General features: G+C 49.6%; 2 protein-coding genes across 8 annotated transcripts in view; both read right to left on the reverse strand.

The window, feature by feature from the left end:
* Window positions 1-2,111: 2,111 nt before the first annotated feature.
* RBFA (ribosome binding factor A) lies at window positions 2,112-14,629 on the reverse strand. Of its 3 annotated transcripts, none has more exons than XM_070361564.1 (8): window positions 14,383-14,519; window positions 12,365-12,582; window positions 12,041-12,083; window positions 9,714-9,890; window positions 9,125-9,237; window positions 6,326-6,410; window positions 3,937-4,010; window positions 2,112-2,816 (listed from the first exon to the last, which is right to left on the reverse strand). In XM_070361564.1, the coding sequence occupies exons 2-8, from the start codon at window positions 12,367-12,369 to the stop codon at window positions 2,555-2,557; spliced, it is 759 nt and encodes a 252-aa protein (XP_070217665.1). In that variant the 5' UTR covers window positions 12,370-12,582; window positions 14,383-14,519; the 3' UTR covers window positions 2,112-2,554. The 3 variants fall into 3 exon arrangements, with proteins under 3 accessions (XP_070217665.1, XP_070217666.1, XP_005906901.2); XM_070361565.1 differs by lacking the exon at window positions 12,365-12,582 and adding an exon at window positions 10,118-10,996 and having other exon boundaries at window positions 14,383-14,472; XM_005906839.3 differs by lacking the exon at window positions 12,365-12,582 and having other exon boundaries at window positions 14,383-14,629.
* Window positions 14,630-17,200: 2,571 nt separating this feature from the next.
* Window positions 17,201-22,611, reverse strand: part of LOC102283815 (probable 2-ketogluconate reductase) — a 31,535-nt gene continuing 26,124 nt past the window's right edge. For all 5 annotated transcript variants that reach the window (XM_070361678.1, XM_070361680.1, XM_070361679.1 and 2 more), the window contains 2 exons: window positions 22,046-22,142; window positions 17,201-17,357 (listed from right to left, as the gene is read on the reverse strand). In XM_070361678.1, coding sequence (XP_070217779.1) covers window positions 17,201-17,357; window positions 22,046-22,142 — 254 coding nt within the window. The remainder of the gene's footprint in view (window positions 17,358-22,045; window positions 22,143-22,611) is intronic.

Genomic DNA, 22,611 nt, shown 5'->3' on the forward strand with positions numbered 1-22,611 from the left:
GCAAGTCGTGGGCCTGAGCAGGGACTGACATTAGGAGCTCAGCTTCTGGAAATGGAGACACCAGTCTACACAACACGAACGCCAACACCACGCCAACCGTGATGACGTTTGGTTGCTCTTTATGCAGCTCCCAACCCACCCAGAACACACGTCACCTACAGGGGCCTCTCTCCACTGCACTTCACTGACTCATGTCTGCAGAACCCGCATCAAGTGCTTCTCCAAAGCCAGTGTATGGGCCGTCTGCAGAGTGGAGACAGAGGGGATTTTATGTTTGGGGCTGAGTGAAGAGACTTTATTGAACATTTCAGAGTTCCTTCCATACATATTCTTCGCAGAGCAGCTTACTTTAATAAGCTGGATCTAATAATGTCACAGTTCATGTTGAGAGGTGCTATGCATAAGTCAGTTTGAAAATGAAGACAATGGAGCAGGGACCTGCATTCTATAAAACTGGGGACCGATATGCAGAGCTAAATGAAACAGTGTAGGCTGCAAGTTTTTCCTTCAGCTACTGAAAACTCTGAGGCCTTCAAACACTGGTGAGACTACCTGCATTCACTTCAGAGGGTAAAGTGAGACACTGAACGGCTGACTCAGAGCTGCTGCTCACACAGCATGTTCAGCGAAGCTCCTGGTTAGACAGAGCTGGTTTTCTAGGGAGGGAAGTGGAGCTGCTGCTGGGATGCTACTAGAGGAGAGCCCGTGGGCACCCAGAGCTGCCATCCCCAGGGAATGTGACAGCACCTCCCTTCTGCCCTCTGCACCTGGGGCACAGAATCAGTCCTAACACTATACACGGCTGTTCTAGGAGGGAAAACAGCAAGATTCCTCTCACCAAGACTCAGAGCTTCAGGAAGCAGGGCCCAGAGGCAGGAAGGCTACCAAGAGCCTTGCACTGAGACACTGCACTGAGTGTCAGTTGGGTGGGCTACAAAGGGAAGGGGTGTGTGTGCGCATGCGTGTGCTCTCACTCTGAGACACTGTGCTGTGTCTGTGTCTGAGTGTATGAGTCTGTATGAGAGTTGGGAGGACTACAAAGGGAAGGTGTAGAGGTGTGTGTGCACATGCACGTTCTCACACTGAGACACTGTGCTGAGTGTGTGTCTGAATGTGTGTGAGTGTGAAAGATGGGAGGACTACAAAGGGAAGGTGCCCTGAGGTCTAGGGAAGCTTGCTGCCATCCCGATGGTCGTGGCCAGTTTGGGGCTGTCTCTGCTGCAGGGCAGGGCTTCCTCCCAACGGAAGCTACAGCAGAAGACACAGCTTTCCTTCAACACGAAGGCTACAGCAGCACCATGAACTTTCAGGTAGAACTGAGACGGCATTTCTCCAGCCTCCGACAGCACGTGTGTGAGCTCTGGTTCCAGCCTGGCAAGATGGGAGCACCAGAAACACCCTGGAGGCACCCACAGTCCTTCAAGGCAGGTGCTCCCACGTGCGCCTCACCGCCCATCAGCGCAGGGCCCGTGCACGTCCTCACACTGGCCAGTCCTCCCTCCGGACATCTCTGGTCTGGACAAGAGTCTGTGTGAGCACCCACCTTCCTAAGGAAACAACCACACAGGTACCCGCACCCCTCCAGGGCACCACACGCACCAGCCCACAGCCATGTGCCCAGAGCGGGTACCCACGTGGCTGGCTGGTGTCCCAGAACCCTTGCTGGCCCTCCAGCGGGGGCCGCATCCCTGCCGGGCACTGCCCCTCGTCCCAGGTGCGGACAGGGAACGGAGCATCCAGGCCATGCCACTGCTGCTGGGATACGGGCAACCTTCCCAAGAGATGTTATGAGAAGGGGGATCACACACCCTGAAAGCAGCGCTACAAACGTCTCTGCTGTATCTCAACAGGAACCCTTCTCCGATCGTCTGAACTGGGTTGGTAGCACTTCCAGTACTTCAACGCTGACACCTGGTGAGTCAAGACGCCCCAAGTTTAGGACACTTTCTCTGCGTCAGACTCAGATGGCTATTTCCTAACGAGGCTCATCTAACACACGCACTCTCTTTGGAAGTCACAGCACAGAATCTCACACTCAGAACAACTCATCAGCAACTCAGGGCCAGGACTGACATCTCCATCAAAAGGCACTAATGTGACGCTAACCCGACTGCGGAGAGGACAGCCGTTTACAGTAGGAGGCGAACGAAGCAGGCAAAGCAGCGCCTCTGTGAACAGAGGCCACCGGTGCATCCCAGGACTCAAGTGTCCACGAGTCTGCACGTCCAGGAAGACCAGGGGAGCACGGCAGCCACGGATCTGGGGGCTGTGGAGAGACCAGTGCGTGAGCAAACGTGCACACGTGGATCCCAAATAAGGAGGCCTGACCGCTTGCCATCCACCAAGAGGGTTTTACACCCTTCCCACAGGCCTCCTCTGCAACACCGTACAAGGGGTGCAGACGGCATCGGCAGTGCGCATGTGCCCGGAGCCAGTCACGATCCACTGCCTTCTGGTCCTTTCTCTCCACCTCAGTTCCTGCTCTGCTTCTCGGAGCCCCACTCGTACCCTGGGGCGCGCTCCTCAGGAGGCCCCTTGATTGTCCAGGGGCTTGTCACTCCCCACCCTGCAGATAGTTCTTGGGAGAGAGGTCATCGTCCACATGGGGCTTGGCCTTCCTCCTCCTCATCTGCTTCCTCAGGTCAGCCATGTGCTCTGGCCACAGGGGGCTGGCACTCCCATGCCCTTGCTCTCTCCTCCTCTTGTACTCCAGGATCTGCTTGTTGAGTGCCTCATGGTCAATCCCACACAGGTTCAAGTGTGCTGCAGGGCTCAGGGTATCACTTGGCAAAGCCGCGTCCAGGGCCTCGGGGTCACTGGGGGAGAAGGGGAGTTGTCACACCAGGCACAAATATCACATGGCATACAAACACTCCATCAGCCCCTGCCCACACACCACGCTGCCACCTCTGCAGTGGAGCTGTGGAGCCAGCACAAAGCAGGCTTTGGTCCAGCGGCCTCCAGTCCAGCACTTCTTGACCAGCACTCCCGGAGCCTGTATGTGGCTCAGGCCACCAAGCTCCTGAGGCAGACATTCTGGGCTGACATCAAGTGTATTTTCATTGCTTCCCCACTTAAACATGGCTAGTGCACTAGGCTAGTTAAACAGAATCACGGGGAGCTGGTCTTTAGTTACCCGATGAACCAAAAGAGAAGACAAGTCCATTCTGAGGGCAAAACCAGAGCAATCCTCTCAAAACCCCAATCTGGCCACAGCACGCCCCTCACTCTCAGACCTGGAAGGGCTCCAAACCCACAGGCACTCCACCTGCCTCGCCCAGGTCTGCTCCTCACTGAGCTGGAACTGGGGACTCACTGCCACTCGGGGCTTCTGCCCTAGCTCAGGGGTCTAAGTGTTGCCCCCCCACCCCCTGGCAGGCTGGCTCCTGTAGGCCCTGGCCCCTGAGGCCCTGACAGTGCCCAAGTGATGCTCACATAGATGATCTAAGGACACAGGCTAGACACCAGGTGGAGCTGTTTCACCTGGAATCCTCACGTCACCTTCTCAGAGGCCTACCCTGATGTTCACTGCTTCCTAGCAAAACGCAGGCTCCAAAGACACTGCCATTCGTTCACAGCATTCCCTAAGCGTTAGAACAGGCCTACTGGGAGCAGGCACTCGACATAAATGCACGAGGGAACAGAGAGGATGAGCTGCAACCACTAGCACTCAGCGTGCAGGCCCCAGCACTTCCAGTGGGCCCGGAGGCCCTCCTGACAGTCTCCCCGAGTTGCTGGGTAATGGGCCAGGCTGCCACTGTGGCCTGCCATGGGCCAACCCTGGGTTGGGCCTCAGGCCAAGACCCTAGGGCATAAACCAGGGCCCACCCCCCTACACTGGGCTGGGGGTGGGCAGCACTATACAGCAGTTGTGGAACCCAGTACATCCATAGCTGTGTGTGCCCACATCAGAAACACACGTCCACATGTTACCACCTGAAGTCACTTTGCACAAAGTCTTCTTTTTCACCCCGGGGTCCAAAATCAGCAATTGCCAGCAGCCGATCAACCTGAAACAGAACAGACAGTGGGTTACCGGAGAACTGTGCTTCTCCACTGCCTGCAGAGCGGGGCGCCCACGGACTGCAAGTGTCAGGCTGCCCAGAGCCACGGCCACCTCAGGGCCCGGCTGCGTGACAGGGCTCCCTCCCTGATGTTGCCCATGCCCACGATCTCAGTTACACTTGTTCTGGTAATGAACCAAGTCTTCTCAAAAGACTGTACTTAAAGCGTGTAAATGTTAGTCAAATTTACAAAGGAACCAGTTAAATATTAGTTGAATTCCTGACACTTACTGGTTTCTAATGAGGTTCTGTAAAATGCTTCAATTTTGCCACAGAATTTGCTTGAGGGAAAGAAGCCCCCAGCGTGGCTATGTGGGAGTCACAAAGCCCAGCATTTGACTCCAGCTCTGCGGGGTGGAAGGGGCGAAGGCTGGAGATGTACTCTGCTGCTCAGCAGGGCCCAGCGAGGCCCCCCACCTTCGCCTGCCTGCTCTGATGCTGCCAGGTGCTCCCACCCAGGCTGGGCACTGAGGCCTGACCTCCCACCTCAGTGCGAGCCCAGCCAGCCGGACCCACAACCAGGTCCCGACATCCACATGAAGTCATCACCAACAAGTGACGCTGTTAAAACCACAAGGTGAGAAGAGGCAGAACCAGACACGAGTCAGTCCACAGAAAACCCAGGAACAGGACGATACTACATCAAGGACAAACAGGCCTCCTCGAGTTAAAACTGGGAGTTAACTCACATTCCTGATGGCCAATGTGCTGAGCACCTGAGTGTGCACACTGGTACTACCACCAGCAATGAGCACCCCTGAGTGTGAGCACTGGCAGGACCATCATTAGCTTTTAGGTAATCAGCAAAGTGGGGCTTCCTTGGTGGCTCAGTGGTAAAGAGTCACCTGCAATGCAGGAGACACCGGGTGGATCCCTGGGTTGGGAAGATCCCCTGGAGGAGAGCATGGCAACCCACTCCAGTGTTCTTACCTGGAGAATCCCATGGAGAGCACCCCTGAGAGTTGGCACTGGTAGGACCACTGGTGCTGAGCACCCCTGAGTGTGAGCACTGGCAGAACCACCAGTGCTGGGCACCCCTGAGTGTGAGCACTGGCAGTACCAGTAGTTTTGCTGAACTACCTAGGTTTCAGTTTGGACACAGCTGATTACTCAGCCTCTTTCAAACATCCAGACCTATGACCTGAAGACTGCATTCTATCCTGAGAACGCAAAGTAAGCTGTTCAAACTGGAGCAGTAGCAACTACTTGCGACTTTTGTTGCAACCAATATTAGACAGACAGAAGACTCCAAGTTTCATCCAGAACTAATTTCAAATTTCTGTCCCTATCCAAGCTGCTTACCAATGGATGATTTTAAATCTTAAAAATGTACAGAGTCTGAAAAACTCTGCTCTGACTTAGCCAGGGGAAGCAGTGACCATGCCCTTGACGATCACCTACCCAAATCAGAAACCCATTCTGGTCCAGCCTTTACTCCTAACTATAGTGAGACAGAGTGCGGGACGATGCAGCCAGCCATGGCCTGACCTTCCCTTGGTGGGTCCATGTGCAGGACCCACCATCACCATATGGCTCGTGTCCGACCCTTCAGCACTTCCCTTGGGCATGTGTGGTAGGACAGACAGGCCTGAAGTGCACAAAGGCCCCCCTAGAGACACACAAGCATACGGGTGGGAGCATATACCCTCCCCTCCAGTGACTTTTCTGAAAAGGAACCCACATAGCCAGGGAGCACCTTGCAGCCATGAAATGTTCCTCCACAGAGAGTGGGACGAGTAACAGTTCAGTGAGAACAGGGAGCCCACCCTCCGGGACAGGCTGGGCTCCCGCAGCCCTGCACGGGGACTCCTGCTGGGGTCTGCACACCACAGCCCAAACCCCACCTGGGCTGACAAGCGGCTCTGCACCTTCACTCCTGCTCCCCTTCTAGCGAGGAAACCACACACCCACAAGGCTATTATCCAAATAGTGTTTCCAGTATAGGTTGTATGATGAACAATGAGAGACAACAATGTACAACTGGGTCTTTTTTCCTGTGGACCTACACACTACCTAGTCTCACAGTGAACACGCCGCCGAATCCTCCTGCAGTGCTGCTGGCTTCCTCAGTGAACCTGTGAAGGTGTAAGACACCTTAATAACCAAGGAACTACCACCAGATGAAAAATGCATGTATGTTAACAGGTTTTTAACCTTTAAAACCTGTACTTAAAGCAAGGAAAACAACTAGGAAACAATGCGTAAAGCCTTACGCATACAGAAGTTGACACAGTAAAGAGGCAATTATGCCAAAGCCTTACCTCCATCACAGCTGCATATTTTTTGTCCTGAACAAACACTATGGGAGGCACGTTCCTCAGGGTCTGCTGCGACATCAGAAGATGCCTGGAGAGAAAATAAGGTTTGAGCAGTTGAGGTGACATCTGGTGGAGGGGTGCCAGAAACAGATATGTCATCTCACAAAGAGGTGAGACGTGAGTTTTGTTCATCACAGTATTCAAAGATGAAAAGTCTTCCTTAGCCAATGGCCACGTTTCAACAGGGGTATAAAATGCATCATCACAACTGTTTTTAATTCTCTAAATGCAACTTTTGAGATCAAGTCTGACGTGAACTTGGAATGGCCTTCCGGGCATCACCGCCAGCGTCCCGTCCCTCCATTCATGGGCACCAGCAGCAGCGCCACAGAAGGGTGGCCGCCAGCCCACCACCACCAGACGCCAGACACAGAAAACACTCTGGGACACGCAGGCACAGCTGCTCAGCGACAGAGCTGGTACAGTCACGTGGAGACCTTCACACTAAAGCCTGGCGATCCAAAGAGGTGGGAAACGTTCTGTTCAACTGACTTTTCTGATTGCTGCAGCTGCTTAGGTGCTTCAGTCGTGTCCGACTCTGTGCGACCCCATGGACTGTAGCCCACCAGGCTCCTGTGTCCATGGGATTCTCCAGGCAAGAACACTGGAGTGGGTTGCCATGCCCTCCTCCAGGGGGTCTTCCCGACTCAGGGATCGACCCCGTGTCTCCTGCGTTGCAGGTGATTCTTTACCACTGAGCCACCAGGGAAGCCCCACTTTTCTGATTACCTAAAAGCTAATCAGAAAACGATGCTGTTATCTCAACACTTGTTGGAAATCTCTTGTTTTCTTCTTTCTGTGAAATGTAAAAACTGAGAGTGACTGACCACTCTTTGATGATGTCCGGCTTCAGAGACCATGGCACTGTGAGGGATGCACAGTGGCTGAAGCAAGCACACAGGAGAACACCAGACCCGCAGGACCCTGCTCTCAGCATCTACCCCCTCATCTTCTAAAAAGGAAGCATGGGGCTTCCCTGGGGTCCAGGGGTCAAGAACCCGGGGACGCAGGTTCAATCCCTGGTCCAGGAAGAGCCCACACCCCATGGGGCAACTGAGCCCCTGAGCCCCAACTACGGAGCCTGTGCTCCGAGCCCGTGCTCTGCGATGAGAGAGTCGGCCCCGCTCCCCACGACTGCAGAAAGCCAGTGTGCAGCATCGAAGACCCAGAGCAGCCAAAAATAAATAAAAACTTTAAGAAGCAAAATGAAAGTACAGTGGAGGCAGGAGGCCTAGGGAGAAAGGAGAGAAGAAGGGAGGAGAAAGCCCAGTTCTGAGGTTTTCCACGTTTTAAAGACTGAGGAGAAAACTGAGTAACTTTTTTCCTACCACCCAGCTCAATGGTTCTCACAATTTTTGGTCTCAGAACCCCCTTTATACTCTTAACAATTACTGAGGACACCAAAGACCTTTTGTTCATGTGGGTTACATCAATCAATACTTAACACATTAGAAAGTGAAGCTGAAAAATGTAAAAATATGTCTTCACTAATTCATTTAAAGTAACAGCTGTATTTTAAATGCGGTTAAGAAAAGTGACACTGCTTGCCTGGCTCCAGATTTCTTTAAAACCCAGCGTAATGCAAGTCAGCTAGATCCTCACCTCTGTATCTGCATTCAATCTGTCCTACTATTTTGCTTAAAAAAGAAGAGGGAAATTTAAGCTCACGGATCAGAAACTGAAAAAGGAAGAGTATGTGAACAGCCCTTCAGAAAGGTGTCGACGTTCTCTGATGCTACACAGAATCTCAACAAAAGTAGTTTATTTAAGGCTGCAATGTGGAATCTGAAACCAGATGGATGGACAGGTCACTCTCTGTACATTAAAATCCTGTGATCCTCCTGCCCTCTGAATTGACCTTTCCCCATTGGTGATTTTGTAACATCATACATTGGTATATTTCCAAAAATACTGATTTACCAAGTTACACAGATTTTCAGAATGATGATGCACTTTAGAATATATCGTCTCCAATCTCATCAAAAGGGTCTTATGAACTGCAAAGCTGTCAAACTCACGGATGTGGGTACAGGCTTTCTAAAATTCTCATTTTCACTGAAAGCTTGCATTTTATCACTGGTCAAACATGGTCAGTTGTTTTCTTGAAGTGACAGGTTTACTTTACTCACTTTGGAGAAAATGTCTATCAAATACCTACATCTTAATAACCATAGTTGGTTCACTTGTTCTTCCAAGTGAAAAATGTGTATTCCGGGTCACAATCAGCAACCACAATATTTTTCCAAGACAACCACCAGGGCTTCATCCACACTTTCCACCACAGACACCAAAAAGATGTGCCCAAGGGTAGATTTAATAAAGGGAGTAACTTCTGCTTATTCACCAAGGCTGCCATCTCAGAGGTCGCACAGAGTCGGACACGACTGAAGCGACTTAGCAGCAGCAGCAGCATTCTTAATGAAGCTGGCAGTTGATTACCGTGAGTACATGCTGACGCCACAGTGACGACCAGGACATCCTCAGGGCAAACGTCCACACAGCGAGAAAGAAAAACCACACCTCACCATGAAAACAGCTCTAAACTCATGAACGTCCCCCCATAAAGGACCTCAGGGGTCCCTGGGGAACCAGGACGCACTTAGAGAACCACTGACCTGGCCCGTGGCTTATATGAAGATGTGAATTCTGCTCTGAAATTCAAGAAAACACTTACAAAATTTTCCTTAAAAGCAAAAGTGGTGAACACACCGGCCGGCAGGCAGGGTCAGGCAGAAGGCTTACCTCATGTGCGCAGCGCTCCTCCGCAGGACGGCCTCTGTGTGTGCGTTCTGAGCTTCGGAGAGGGTCGCCCTCCAGAAGACACGGCAGGCAGAGAAATCTGAAGTCAGAGAGACCTGAGCCCCCGACCCCCGCCCCAGATCACTGTCAGTTCACCTGGGCTCTCGTGGACAGAGGGTGTCAGGAGATAGGCACTAACCCAGGGGCAGTCCTGGCTTCGCCCCCAGCACCAGCGCCAGTGCCAGGGCCCCAGGCCCTCGCCACCCCCATGCCCTGACCTGACTCCAGCCCCTGCCCCACCCCAGAAATGCCTCAGTGCCCTCTGCCTTCCCTGGGTGAACCCACTCCACCTTGAGGGTGAAGATGGCAGGAGCCAGCTCCCCGTCCTTACCCTGAGAGGAAGGCACACGGGCCACCACTCACCTGACCCAGGTCTTCCTCTGATGGCCCGCCTCACCCCAGGCAGAACGCCAGGCACTATCTGTGCCTGTCCCCCACGTCTTCCTCCCGACACCTCAAGGCACACACCGAGCCTCCCTCCTGCCTCTCCCAAGCGCGAGGCGCCTGATGGGGTGCGAGGTCCCATGGTTACCTTGCAGAGCTCCACGTTCAGGTCGCACAACTCCTGGCTCACTTCAGGGGTGCACAGCAAGTCTGTGAGCGCTTTATAGAGGAGACCGTTCAGGGCCCTCAGGCGTACCTGGTCTTCCTTCCGGGTTCTCCGAGAGGTGCTCTTCGTTAGGAACTCCAACTGGGATGACTTGTGGGTCTCCATCAAGAAGAAAGGCCAACATTACACAAAGGTCAACATGACACCTATATGCGAACCTTACTGACAACAAGGGTCACCCTCAGTCACCTTGGCTTTCATGAGGATATACTCATTTTACAGACCTGGACCCGTCTAGATTTTACCTAGCATCCCTTCAAAATTAAAAGTATGGCCAAGTACATATATTTTTCAAAAAAAATCTTAGTGAAATGTAATCCACATACCATAAAATTCTCCTTCTTAAAAAGTACAATTCAGTGGTTTCCAGTATCAGTTCAGTGCTCAGTTGTGTCCGACTCTGCAACCCCCATGGACTGCAGCACGCCAAGCTTCCCTGTCCACTACCAACTCCTCAAGCTTACTCAAACATCGAGTCAGTGATGCCATCCAACCACCTCATCCTCTCGTCCCCTTCTCCTCCTGCCTTCAGTCTTTCCGAGGATCAGGATCTTTTCCAATGAGTCAGTTCTTCACATCACGTGGCTAAAGTACTGGAGCATCAGCTTCAGTCCTTTCAATTAATACTTAGGACTGATTTCCTTTAGGATGGACTGGTTTAATCTCCTTGCAGTCCAAGGGACTCAAGAGTCTTCTCCAACACCACAGTTCAAAAGCATCAATTTTTTGCCCCTCAGCTTTCTTTATAGTCCAACTCTCACATCCATACACGACTACGGGAAAAACCATAGCTTTGACTAGACCAACCTTTGTTGGCAAAGTAATGTCTATGCTTTTTAATATGCTATCTAGGTTTGTCATAGCTTTTCTTCCAAGGAGTAAGTGTCTTTTAATTTCATGGCTGCAGTCACCATCTGCAGTGATTTTGGAGCCCAAGAAAATAAAGTCTGCCACTGTTTCCTTTGTTTCCCCATCTATTTGCCATGAAGTGATGGAACCAGCTGCCGTGATCTTTTTTTGAATGTTGAGCTTTAAGCCAGCTTTTTCACTCTCTTCTTTCACTTTCATCAAGAGGCTCTTTAGTTCCTCTTTGCTTTCTGCCATAAGGGTGGTGTCATCTGCATATCTGAGGTTATTGATATTTCTCCTAGAAATCTTGATTCCAGCTTGTGCTTCATCCAGCCTGGCATTTCACACGATGTACTCTGCATATAAGGTAAATAAGCAAGATGACAAAATACAGCCTTGATGTACTCCTTTCCCAATTTGGAACGAGTTTGTTATTTCATGTCCGGTTCTAACTGGTGCTTCTTGATGTGCATGCAGATTTCTCAGGAGGCAGGTAAGGTGGTCCCATCTCTTTAAGAATTTTTCAGTTTGTTGTGATCCACACAGCCTAAGGCTTTAGTGTACTCAGTGAATGTGAATGTGAGCGTGAAGTCGCTCAGTCGTGTCCAACTCTTTGCGACCCCATGGACTGTAGCCTACCAGGCTCCTCTGTCCATGGGATTTTCCAGGCAATAGTACTGGAGTGGATTGCCATTTCCTTCTCCAAGGGATCTTCCCAACCCAGGGATCGAACCCAGGTATCCCGCATTGTAGACAGACGCTTTACCATCTGAGCCACCAGGGGTTTTTAGTATACAGAGTGTATTTTTTTCTAAAAGGAACCATTCATTACATACACTTCCATGATACACATACAATGTATTTCAGAGATACTGCAGGTTCCTTCCAGACTATTACAATAAAGCAGATATCACAATACAGTGAGTCACACAAATTCTATGGATTCCTGATGCATATAAGTTATGTCTGCACTACAGTGTAGTCTATTAAGTGTGCAGTAACAGTATATCTAAAGACAACATACATGCCTTAACAGAAAACACTTTATTGCTAAAACACGCTAACACTGACTTGCCAAAGCAGGGCTACTACAGACCTCAATCCCTAAAAATCACAGTATGTGGGAAACGCAACACAAGGAGTGCTTGCATACCTATACATATCTGTGTTACACACACACAACCTGAACGGACATCACCATGTTAGAATCTGATAACAGATACGACATTCTGGAAAACTGTGGTGTCATTCTTTTAAAGGTCAAATCCCCACGTTAGCAGTGTATGCAGGCTCACCCCTCCAGTACTGATGCGGACAGACCACAGGCTGGAGTGCTGCCCAGGGCAGGGCCTCCTGCCCTCCGAGATCCCAAAGTGCTTGTCACTGCTCCTCCTACTTACCAAGTGAGAGCCCAAGGAAGGACCTTCATACCAGAACTTCTTCCTGTGGGAGAAAGTGAGAACTCTGCTGGATACAGTGGCAAATTGGGTAAGAAATGGTTACAAATGCTAACCGCAGGTTATGATATCATAGCTGTTTCTAAAGGGCTAAGCCTGAACATACAGATTAAGTTCCTGAGGTTCTAAAAGATTTAGTTATCCACCTGACAGCAGCATGGGTTTTCAGGGAGAGACAGGAGGCAGTTTTAATTCAGCTCAAGGTTTTACCTAAAGTCTGCTTCTAGTCCCAAAGATGGAGAAAGGGGATCTTAAAAACACACCTACCACATGCATGACAGCACTGTCCTACTCAACAAAGCTGCTGCCTGGGATCTGGTTAACAACTGACACGGTCACACATCAACAGCTAGGTCAGCAGAAGGCAGATGGGAGAGCCAGGCTCCTGACTGCTGCAGACAATCAAGGGAGGGGGGTGAGGACCATCCGGGCACCAGCAGATAAGAGATGGAGGTCAGCAGGAACTCAAGTTCCACTTTTTACAGCTACAGGTGGTGACATGGAGAAACATTTATAGATAAGCATATACCCTTGGCTTAACCTGAACATGTATTGTTTTCACTTTGTCAGCTGAAAGGGTATAAAAGACAAATACCCCAGTAGCAATGACATACTCAGCTCCAGATCATGGTTCTGACGCCAGTGTCCAGTGAAGGAACCAGACAGAGCTCCTCGGAGGAAGTGGCTGGTTCTAGCACTGAGGCATTCTGTAGCGCCATAAAGTGAAGAAGAGCTAATAAATTTCTTTAAATGTAAAAACTTCTTCAAGGGTTTCCCTGGTGGTCTACTGGTTAAGAATCCGCCTGCCAACACAAGGGACACGTGTTTGATCCCTGATCCTGGAAGATCCCACATGCCACAAAGCAACTAAGCTACTGAGCCCACACGTCCTAGAGCCTGCAATGAGAAGCTGCTCACCACAGCTAGAGAGTAGCCCCCTCTCCCCACAACTAGAGAAAGCCTGCAGGCAGCAACAAAGACCCAGTACAACCAATAAATAAATAAAATAAAAACTACTTCAAAACCCCTAACAATGAGGCATGTCAAAGGAACATAGGAGCCACCTGAAGAGCTACCAATGGTCCAAAGCTGGAGCAACTGGAGCAAAATTAAGTAGTAATGGGTTCTAACCTATGGGTGCATACTGATAGGAATTAAGAAATGGAGAAAAAGAGACACATGTTCTATCAAAAGTCTCAATAATTCATGAACCTAACTCACACTACTCCTTAGGTGTGAGCGGCATACAGTGACTTCCCCGAAAAGATGACAGTATGGAATCAGAGCGGGGGAGGTAACTTTACAGTGGATAAACCTGACAGACACAAAGGACCCCAGTCAGTGATCAAGACCAACATCAACAGGGATAAACCATGTTGATATCATGTATGTGTTCATATGGTGTGATGATGTGATGAAAACGTCACTTCACATGTATCGTCTTCCCCCCAAACCAAAACCCCAGTATAATCAAGAGAAAAACATCACACCAGGACCAACAGAGAGGCATTCTACAAATATCTAACCAGTGCTCCTCAAACTGTGGAGGTCATCAAGCACCAACAGTTGGAGAGGTATGGTAAGTAACCTGCTGCTGCTGCTGCTTAGTCGCTTCAGTCATGTCCGACCCTGTGCGACCCCCGAGACGGCAGCCCACCAGGCTCCCCCGTCCCTGGGACTCTCCAGGCAAGAACACTGGAGTGGGCTGCCATTTCCTTCTCCAATGCATGAAAGCGGAAAGTGAAAGTGAAGTCGCTCAGTCGTGTCCGACTCTTAGCGACCCCATGGACTGCCGCCTACCAGGCTCCTCTGTCCATGGGATTTTCCAGGCAAGAGTACTGGAGTGGGGTGCCATTGCCTTCTCCGACTTACCATACCTAATATCATGTAAATGCTACCAAAACAGTTGCCAGCAAGGAAAGCTCAGGTTGTGTTTTTTAAAACTTCGTGGAATTTCTTCTGAATATTTTCAATCCAAGGTTGGTTGAATCCGGGGATTTGGAACCTCGGACCCACGGTGGAATGTAAACATCACTTTGCTTTAAAAGTTCACTTTGCTTATAGCAGACTTAAAATCATCACAACTGTATGAAAGTACAGAAAAAAGGCAGGGAGGAAAAACCGCAAACGGTAGCTGTGACGGGTGGGCTTTCACACGCGGAGACTGCGCTCAGACTTGGCTGCGCGCTCGGGCGCCAGCTAGCGCCCAGGCGGAGCCCTCACCCTTGAGGACCCCAACGCCGGGCCTCCGCCCCAACGCCCTCCACCCCACTCGGGAACATTACTTGGTTTTCGAAGCAAATTTCTTGAGCAGGTTCTTGCCACAGGACACAGGCGAGCTGTGCAGACCTCGGGCACCGCTCAGGAGCCCCAAGTGGAGCCCCGGCCGCCCCCTGAGAGCGGCCCACATGTTTGCTCAGCGACTGCGGACAAATGGCGACGCAAGGCAGGGCGACGGTGACGAGGAGACGTGGGGAGGGGCAAAGACAGACTGGGCGACCTTTGCGGGGAGAGGTGGGCAGGAAGACAAACGCGGCGGGGCTGAGACCAAGGCGTGGGCGGGGCAACGTTACCAAGGAGACGTAGAGCGGAGGGAAGCGGGGCGGGGCGACGTGTGGGGCAGGGCTACGCTTGCGCGGCATAGGCAGGGTGACGTTACTAGGGAGACGTAAACCGGAGCGACGCTAAACGGTGCGGTGTGCGGGGTAGGATACTTTGACAGGGGCGTGGGTGTGGGCGGGGTGACGTTGCCAAGGAGACGGGGAGAGGAGCGCTCGGGGCGGAGAAAAATGTAGGCGGGGCTATATTGACGAGGAGTCGGCGGGGCGTCGTTGCCAAGGAGGCGTGGGGCGGAGCGACACGGGACGGGGCGACGTAGGGACGGAACTACGTTAACGGCGCGTGGGCGGAACGTCGTTGCCAAGGAGACGCGGTGCAACGTGTGGGGCGGTGCTACGCTGACGTGATTTGGCATGGGCGGGGTGACGTTGCCAAGGAGACACTCAGGCGAGCGACGCGGGGCAGGGCGACATGTGGGATGGGATACGTTGACAGACGTGTGTATGGGCGGGCAACATTACCAAGGAGACACTCTGGCGAGAGACGCTGGACGCAGTGACGTTAACTGTGACGTGTCGTGGAGCGAAATTGACGGGGAGACGTGGGGCGGGGCGAAGCGAGACGGGGCGATGTATAGGGCGGGGCTATGTAGATAGCATATTCAAAAGCAGAGACATTACTTTGCCAACAAAGGTCCATCTAGTCAAGGCTATGGTTTTTCCAGTAGTCAGGTATGGATGTGAGAGTTGGACTGTGAAGAAAGCTGAGCGCCGAAGAATTGATGCTTTTAAACTGTGGTGTTGGAGAAGACTCTTGAGAATCCCTTGGACTGCAAGGAGATCCAACCAGTCCATTCTGAAGGAGATCAGCCCTGGGATTGCTTTGGAGGGAATGATGCTAAAGCTGAAACTTTGGCCACCTCATGCGAAGATCTGACTCATTGGAAAAGACCGATGCTGGGAGGGATTGGGAGCAGGAGGAGAAGGGATGAGATGGCTGGATGGCATCACTGACTCGATGGACGTGAGTTTGAGTGAACTCGGGGAGTTGGTGATGGACAAGGAGGCCTGTCGTGCTGCAATTCATGGGGTCGCGAAGAATCGGACGAGACTGAGCGACTGAACTGAACTGATGTAGACTAGGGCGTGGCTGGCCGACGTTGCCAAGGAAGACGTGGAGCGTTGCCACTCAGGGCGGAGCGATGGCCTTGAGGCCTTGAGGCGACGTGAGGCTGGCAGACTCGTTAGGGGAACCGGTGAAGCGGCTCTGGGCCAAGTGCTGGGCATGCTGGGAGTCGCCGGGAGACTGTGGGCAGGGCGAAAGGGCGCGGCGGTGTCTCGGGATGAGTAGACGGGCCCTTAGGAGGCCGAGCGGAAGCATGTGCGGGGAGGGGCGGGACTGCGAGTGAGCAGGGGTGTGTGGACACGAGTCAGCGGAGTGGGTCGGGCCGGGACTGATAGGGGACCGTGCACCGTAGGCTGGGCGGGGCGCCCGTGGGTGGGGCCAGATATCAAGGTGCGGAGCGGAGCGCCACGATGCAACCTGAGGAGCGGGGCGGGACTTCAGGATGTGCTGGTTGAGGGCGAGCCACGAAGCCGCCGCTCTTCCAACGAGTGCCGCGTTAGCTGGGCTTTGCTGCTAGAGAAGCGCGCAAAACACCCGGAGGAGGAGACTGCAGAGCAAGGAATACTTTATGCACGCGCACGGAGCTAACAGAGATGGGGGCGTTGCAACTCCCTTGCTACAGAACATCAAATGTGGAGCAGGGAAGTAAGGTCCGTCCTCACTCGGTGGTTTAAATGAAAAGCCGGCGTCCTGGAGCAGAGCTCCCGCTGCTGGCACAACTAGGAAGGATCAAGTTCCTTCCTCTCTATGCTACTAATTCGTTTGCTCACTTCCGTGACACCTGCTCGACAGTCCATGTGGAGGAGAAAAACAGCTTCCAAACTGCTGCAGAAAGGAGGCATCCTCACCCCAGACCCCTCTTCAAGGTCACCCCTGGTAATTCCGCTCTAGGCACTCTCTTCCCACTCCTTTGCTCGCGCTCAGCACAGACTTCCTGGCACTGCTTGGTTTTCTCCCCCACTAGTAAGTAAACCCTTGAGTGGGAACTTGGCACATAGAAGGTGCCCAATTATCCTTTTTTTTTAATGATCAAAGCAATAGTGATTAGACTGTCAGGGAAGACTATGTAATCCAATCAATTTACCAGAATTTATCAAGATTGAAAGCAGCACAACTCACGGGGAAACCCATAGACCGAGTGCAGACTTTTGGACTGTGGACAAGTAATTACCTGTGCTCAGTTTCATCATGAATGGTAACAGAACTTCCCTCTTACAGCTGCCTTGAGGATGAGGTGGGCATGTGAGGAAAGCATTTAGCAAACTTTGAACAGGTGATAAGTATTATGACTAGTCCTTAAGTGTTTCATCTAAGTATTAATGCAGTCTATATAATGGACTCAAATATAAAGTATACAAAAGTGTTTCTTTCCCATTTAATCTGCTGTTTCCATCCCACTGAACTCTTAACTCACATAAATCATTTAAGCAGCACTTCGTTAGGAATAGGAAGGCCACTGAGAGAAGCCAGGATGCTTTCAACCAAATTTTCCATCATCTGTCGTCTTGCTTGATGAGTTGCACTTCCAATGTGAGGTGTCAGAATGACGTTCTTCAACTCCAATAAAGGATGATCTCTGAAATACAGATTAATGGAGGAAAACAGAGTCATTTGGTTTCTTTAACTTCATATTCTGGTCTCACATCCCCACTCTGAGATGAGGAAGGCTGTGGGAGGCCTCATGGTGTACTGAGATGATACCTAGATGTACTCTAGATGATCACCGCTCATCTAACCCTGGTTTGGGTAACCCAACGTTTCTGGATGTAAAGTAACATATCCTAACTGCGCCCACGCCATTAGTTCACAACTGCAGAACATGCGTGATGGATTAAATGACCGTGACCCGCAAGATAAGAAAGGGCCTTGGGGAGACATGCTGATTCAGGCATGATGGGACAAGATGAGTGCACCTTTAATGGGAATGGCATTCAGAGGGAAAAGATTTCTTAACTAGGATTAGCAGGTTAGAGGGAGCTCTCTTCCAGGAAGAAGGCAAAGAATGGGAGACAGCCTGGAAAGATAAGGTTTTAGTGAACTGGGTCAGGCAGACTCAAGCAGAATGATGGATAATATTAGAACTCAGGACTGGAAAAGTGCTGTCACCTAGCCCAACAGAGCCTCTTTATTTTAATACAGACAGAGGCCAAAGTAGCCATGTGGCAGTGATTCCAACCCCCGACCCCCCGACCCTGGCCCAATAGCTACTGAGGCTCAAGGGGCATGCCCTTGGGAATCTTAAGGACCCCCAAACCTATGGAAGTTCTCTACGGGCACCTGTAATTTATGCCAATGCAGTGCAACCACCCTCACCTCCAAGACTGATTGAAGTAAGTTGTATTGTGTGGTACAGTTAGCAGGGATAGGACTATTCTGAAAAACACTTGTCTTCCCCCTATGAAGCAGGTGGGCCCTACTGCACACAATGGAAAACAGTCTAGGTACAAGGGTGTGAGACAGGGTGACACTCTGTCCCAACTGACTTGGAACCCAACACCTGCCCATAAGAATATCTGAATGTATAGGCAAGAAACATTTGTGTTGAGAAGGCATAGCAAATATCTCTGCAATTGACTTATGTAATTAAACTGCATTGTACCATGAGTGTATAGCAATATGCTGTAACACTGGCACTGTTGACAAGATTAACTACCTCATGAAAGTAAGTCAGATGATAATACTGACATTGATGATCAATGGGAAATGACCGGCCTGAGGAATTACTGGATTTTGCTAAATATCACCTAACTTTATATACTAAATAGTGCTACATGCGTTCATCATAACATACAAATAGTGGTAGATGAAGAGGTTGAGGGCAACAAGTAATCAAAAATTACAAAAAAACAATGGATTAGTTATTTCTTTAAATCTTATCCCTGTCCCACAGTGACTCCTTCAAATGTTAGGCAGTCATACCAATACTATTGCTGAACCTGTCATATAAATACTGTACTAAATGTAGATACTCCAATAAATTATCATTTTGCTGTGAGACAGCCTAGGCCAAGGGCCTTGCAGTCCATGGGGTCTCAAAGAGTCAGACACGACTGAGTGAACTGAACTGAAAGGCCACAGGGGTGGCCCGTGTAATAAAGAATTAACTCAGCAGGCAGGCTTGGAGTTCTTGAATCCTGCACATTCCAAAGACAAGGCTGGCCTCTGACTGGCCTCTGGGAGATAACCTATGAGCCCTTCAGCCTACTGCCTGGTAAGAGTGTCTGATACTTGGGGTCTTGGACAAAGTCAGAGAGTTGTTGCTAGTGGTTTAATTTGTGATGAATGCCCATTTTTGTTTGCCTAGAGCTCTTGGCCAGTCTGTGTCAGTTTGACCTCTGTAGGAGCTGGAGTCTAAGAAGTCAGTGTCAAGACAAGTGGGTTCTCCATGCCTACATGACTGAGCCCAGATACAAGGCTCAGTGAGCTTCCCTGGATGGAAACACTTAATGTGTGTTGTCATGCATCACTCCTGGAGGTATAAGCACTGTCCACACAACTCTGCTGGGAAGATAAGCCTGGGTCTCCTGGACTCCACTCTAGAAGTTTTCTGCCTTTGCTGATTTTAAACTTATGTCTTTTCACTGTAATAAACTGTTAACTGTGAGTATAAAAGCTTTTCTGCGTTCTGCAGGTCTTTCCAGCCAATCATTAAAGCTGAAGGTAGTCTTGGGGACCCATGGCCCTACTGGCAAATGAAACTTCTTAAAATAATTTGTAGTAAATCCCTTTGTAAAATAAAGAATACTTATGTAGTATGACTAAATAACCCCGAATTTCCTACTTTTTTTTCACAGTGAGCAGCATCAAAATGTCTCCCTGAAAAACAAAGATGAAAACTCAAACATATCTGATAAATATCTTGGCAAAAGAGCTTTAAAAAAATGATTTCACATGGGACACTGGAAGTACATCACCTATTAGGATAAACTTAGCTTTGGGATATAACACTGGTATTTGCCCTGTGACTTGTGAGAAAAAGCTCTTTTTAGCAGGTTAGTCAACAGGGGTGATTGCATGACATCTCAGTTTTGAGTAAGTTGGCCACTGTCTAAAATATTCATGCTTCTTTATTTATATTGAAATTATTTTTTGTTCTAGATTAGTGGCTCTCTTCTAAAGAGCCTCTTGATGAAAGTGAAAGAGAAGAGTGAAAAAGTTGGCTTAAAGCTCAACATTCAAAAAACTAAGCTCATGACATCCAGTCCCACAACTTCATGGCAAACAGGTGGGGAAACAATGGAAACAGCGACAGACTTTATTTTCTTGGGCTCCAAAATCAATGCAGATGTGACTGCAGCCATGAAACTAAAAGACACTTGCTCCTTGAAAGAAAAGCTATGACTAACCTAGACAGCACATTAAAAAGCAGAGACATTACTTTGCCGATAAAGGTCTGTCTAGTCAAAGCCATCGGAGCAGGCAATGGCACCCCACTCCAGTGTTCTTGCCTGGAGAATCCAGGGATGGGGGAGCCTGGTGAGCTGCCGTCTATGGGGCTGCACAGAGTCGGACACGACTGAAGTGACTTATCAGCAGCAGTCAAAGCTGTGGTTTTTCCAGTAGTCGTGTATGGATGTGAGAGCTGGACCATAAAGAAAGCTAAGTGCCAAAGAATTGATGCTTTTGAACTATGGTGTTGGGGAAGACTCTTGAGAGTCCTTTGGACTGCAAGGAGATTAAACCAGTCCATCCTAAAGGAAAACAGTCCTGAATATTCAGTGGAAGGACTGATGCTGAAGCTGAAACTCCAAAACTTTGGCCACCTGATGCAAAGAACTGACTCATTTGAAAAGACCCTGATGCTGGGAAAGACTGAAGGTGGGAGAAGGGGACAACAGAGGATGAGATGGTTGGATGGCATCACCAACTTGATGTTTGAGTAAGCTCAAGTAGCTGGTGGTGGACAGGGAAGCTTGGCATGCTGCAGTCAATGGGGGTTGGAAAGAATCAGACATGAATGAGTGACTGAACTGAGTGGCTTGCTTACTTGGCCTTTACACTCTTAAAAATTGAGAACCCCAAAGAACATGTGTTTATGAGGATTATGCCTATCAACATTTATTGTATTAGAAATTAAAACCGAAAACAATGTAATACAGTCATACACTTCATTAACTGTCTGAGTGATGATGTCATCACATTCTGAGGAAACCCTGCTGTGTTCTTGTGAGAAAACATGAGTGGAAATGAACAACTGCTTATGCATCAGGAAAACAGTTCCGATGTGGAAACTTCTGTCTCCTTTTAGACAGAATGCTGATTATGAATTATTAAATGAAGCCAATTAGACCTTTAAAAAGAAAAATGGTTTTGACTTCACAGACCCCTTAAAATGATCTCCAGACCACATTTTGAGAAACTATTCTCAATAAATTATTGTTTTTCTCAGAAATGTCTAATTTCTAAGGCCAATCTTGATAAACTTAGATATCAAATTTGGTCAAAACATTCATCTGACAGCAATTTGCTTACTGGATGGAAATCAAAGTTAGGAATAGTTGGTTTAACAAATGACAGCATCAAGATTCAAAATAAATAAGATAATCAAGACGCCAGTCCCACTAGGCTGGATCACACGGTCAAAACATACAAGCAAATGAAAGTAAATGCAAATAAATGTAAAATTCCACACACACAAACTTAAAAAAAAATAATGAGAGAATAACAATTTTAACTTTAACTAACTAAAACACTTAATGAGTTAAGGTGCAGTGAGGCTGTGAGGAAACATGCTGCTAACACAACCTCTGTATAACTTCGCTGCAGTGGTCAGACCACAACCTGAATACTATGTACAGTCCTCAGCAGTGTATTTTCAAAGGGCTGGAAGGCAATAATAAGGACAACGTGTCTGGAAATGACATCATTTAGGCTACAAGTAAAGGATATGAAGATATTTAGCCTCAAAAAAAAAAAAAGAGAAAGACTATGGTAGAATGTGGTGGTTATCTGAAGGTTTGTAAAGCGAAGAATAACGGGTAAAGGAAGGACTATTTGGCTCAACCTGAGAAAGACTATTCTGTGCGTTCTCCATCTATGGGGTCTGGGGCCCCAGTGCCCTGAGCGCCCTGTCTGTGGAGGTGCTGAAGCAGAGGCCTGACCCACTGCAGAAATGGACAGGTCACCAGGGGCATGCTCCAAGGCCAAGACCCTATGTGATTGCAACAGGCAGCTCAACGTGGCCGCAGAAGCCAAAAGCAACAGCTGTCTGAGGCCTCGCCCACCCAGAGGGAGAGAACTGCAGATCCTGTCTGGCTTCCTTACCTGGGCAGGGGCTCTGGGTACGTCACATCCAGCGCTGCCGCCTTAATGAGCCCGGTCTGAAGGGCTTCCACCAGGGCTTCTTGATCAACTAGCAGACCTGGGTGGATGAGATCCCTCCTCTGTAGGCCCAAGTTAGGCAGTGCTCTCTGGTTACACTGAAACACATCTTGATCTTGTCAGAAGTTTGACAAAAAGCATGTGAACTTCATTCTGCCAATCTGTTCTCAGACACTGAGAGCCTGCCATGTGCCAGGCAGTGCACTAAGCCCTTCACAGACGCTGTCTTACTGACTCTGCTTACCCAGCAGAAGACAATACTCATTTTATAGGTGACATACTCAGCCAAAGTCATATACTTCTAACACATCCACCCAGATCTGAGCCCAGGTCTGTCCGGCCCTGAGCCTGGGCCCTCCACTTCACCACACCACCTCCCAACCACCAGAGGATTCCAGGAAGCAGCCCCCGGATAATAGTTTTATATACATGCTAAAAAACCAAGCAGCCACAAACATGAACCATAACTGCATTTCAAACATGAAATAGCAGGGCCTGCTTGAACAGCA

This window comes from Bos mutus, chromosome 24 (assembly GCF_027580195.1).
Source record: "Bos mutus isolate GX-2022 chromosome 24, NWIPB_WYAK_1.1, whole genome shotgun sequence".
In the NCBI taxonomy this organism is placed as follows: domain Eukaryota; kingdom Metazoa; phylum Chordata; class Mammalia; order Artiodactyla; family Bovidae; genus Bos; species Bos mutus.

Coding starts and splice junctions, on each gene's coding strand:
- RBFA (XM_005906839.3), bottom strand. CDS start 14,507: ATGTGGGCCGCTCTCAGGGGGCGGCCGGGGCTCCACTTGGGGCTCCTG. Junction 4,011..6,325: donor AATATGCAGCTGTGATGGAG/GTAAGGCTTTGG, acceptor GTTCTGTTTCAG/GTTGATCGGCTGCTGGCAAT. Junction 2,817..3,936: donor TTTGTGCAAAGTGACTTCAG/GTGGTAACATGT, acceptor CTTCTCCCCCAG/TGACCCCGAGGCCCTGGACG.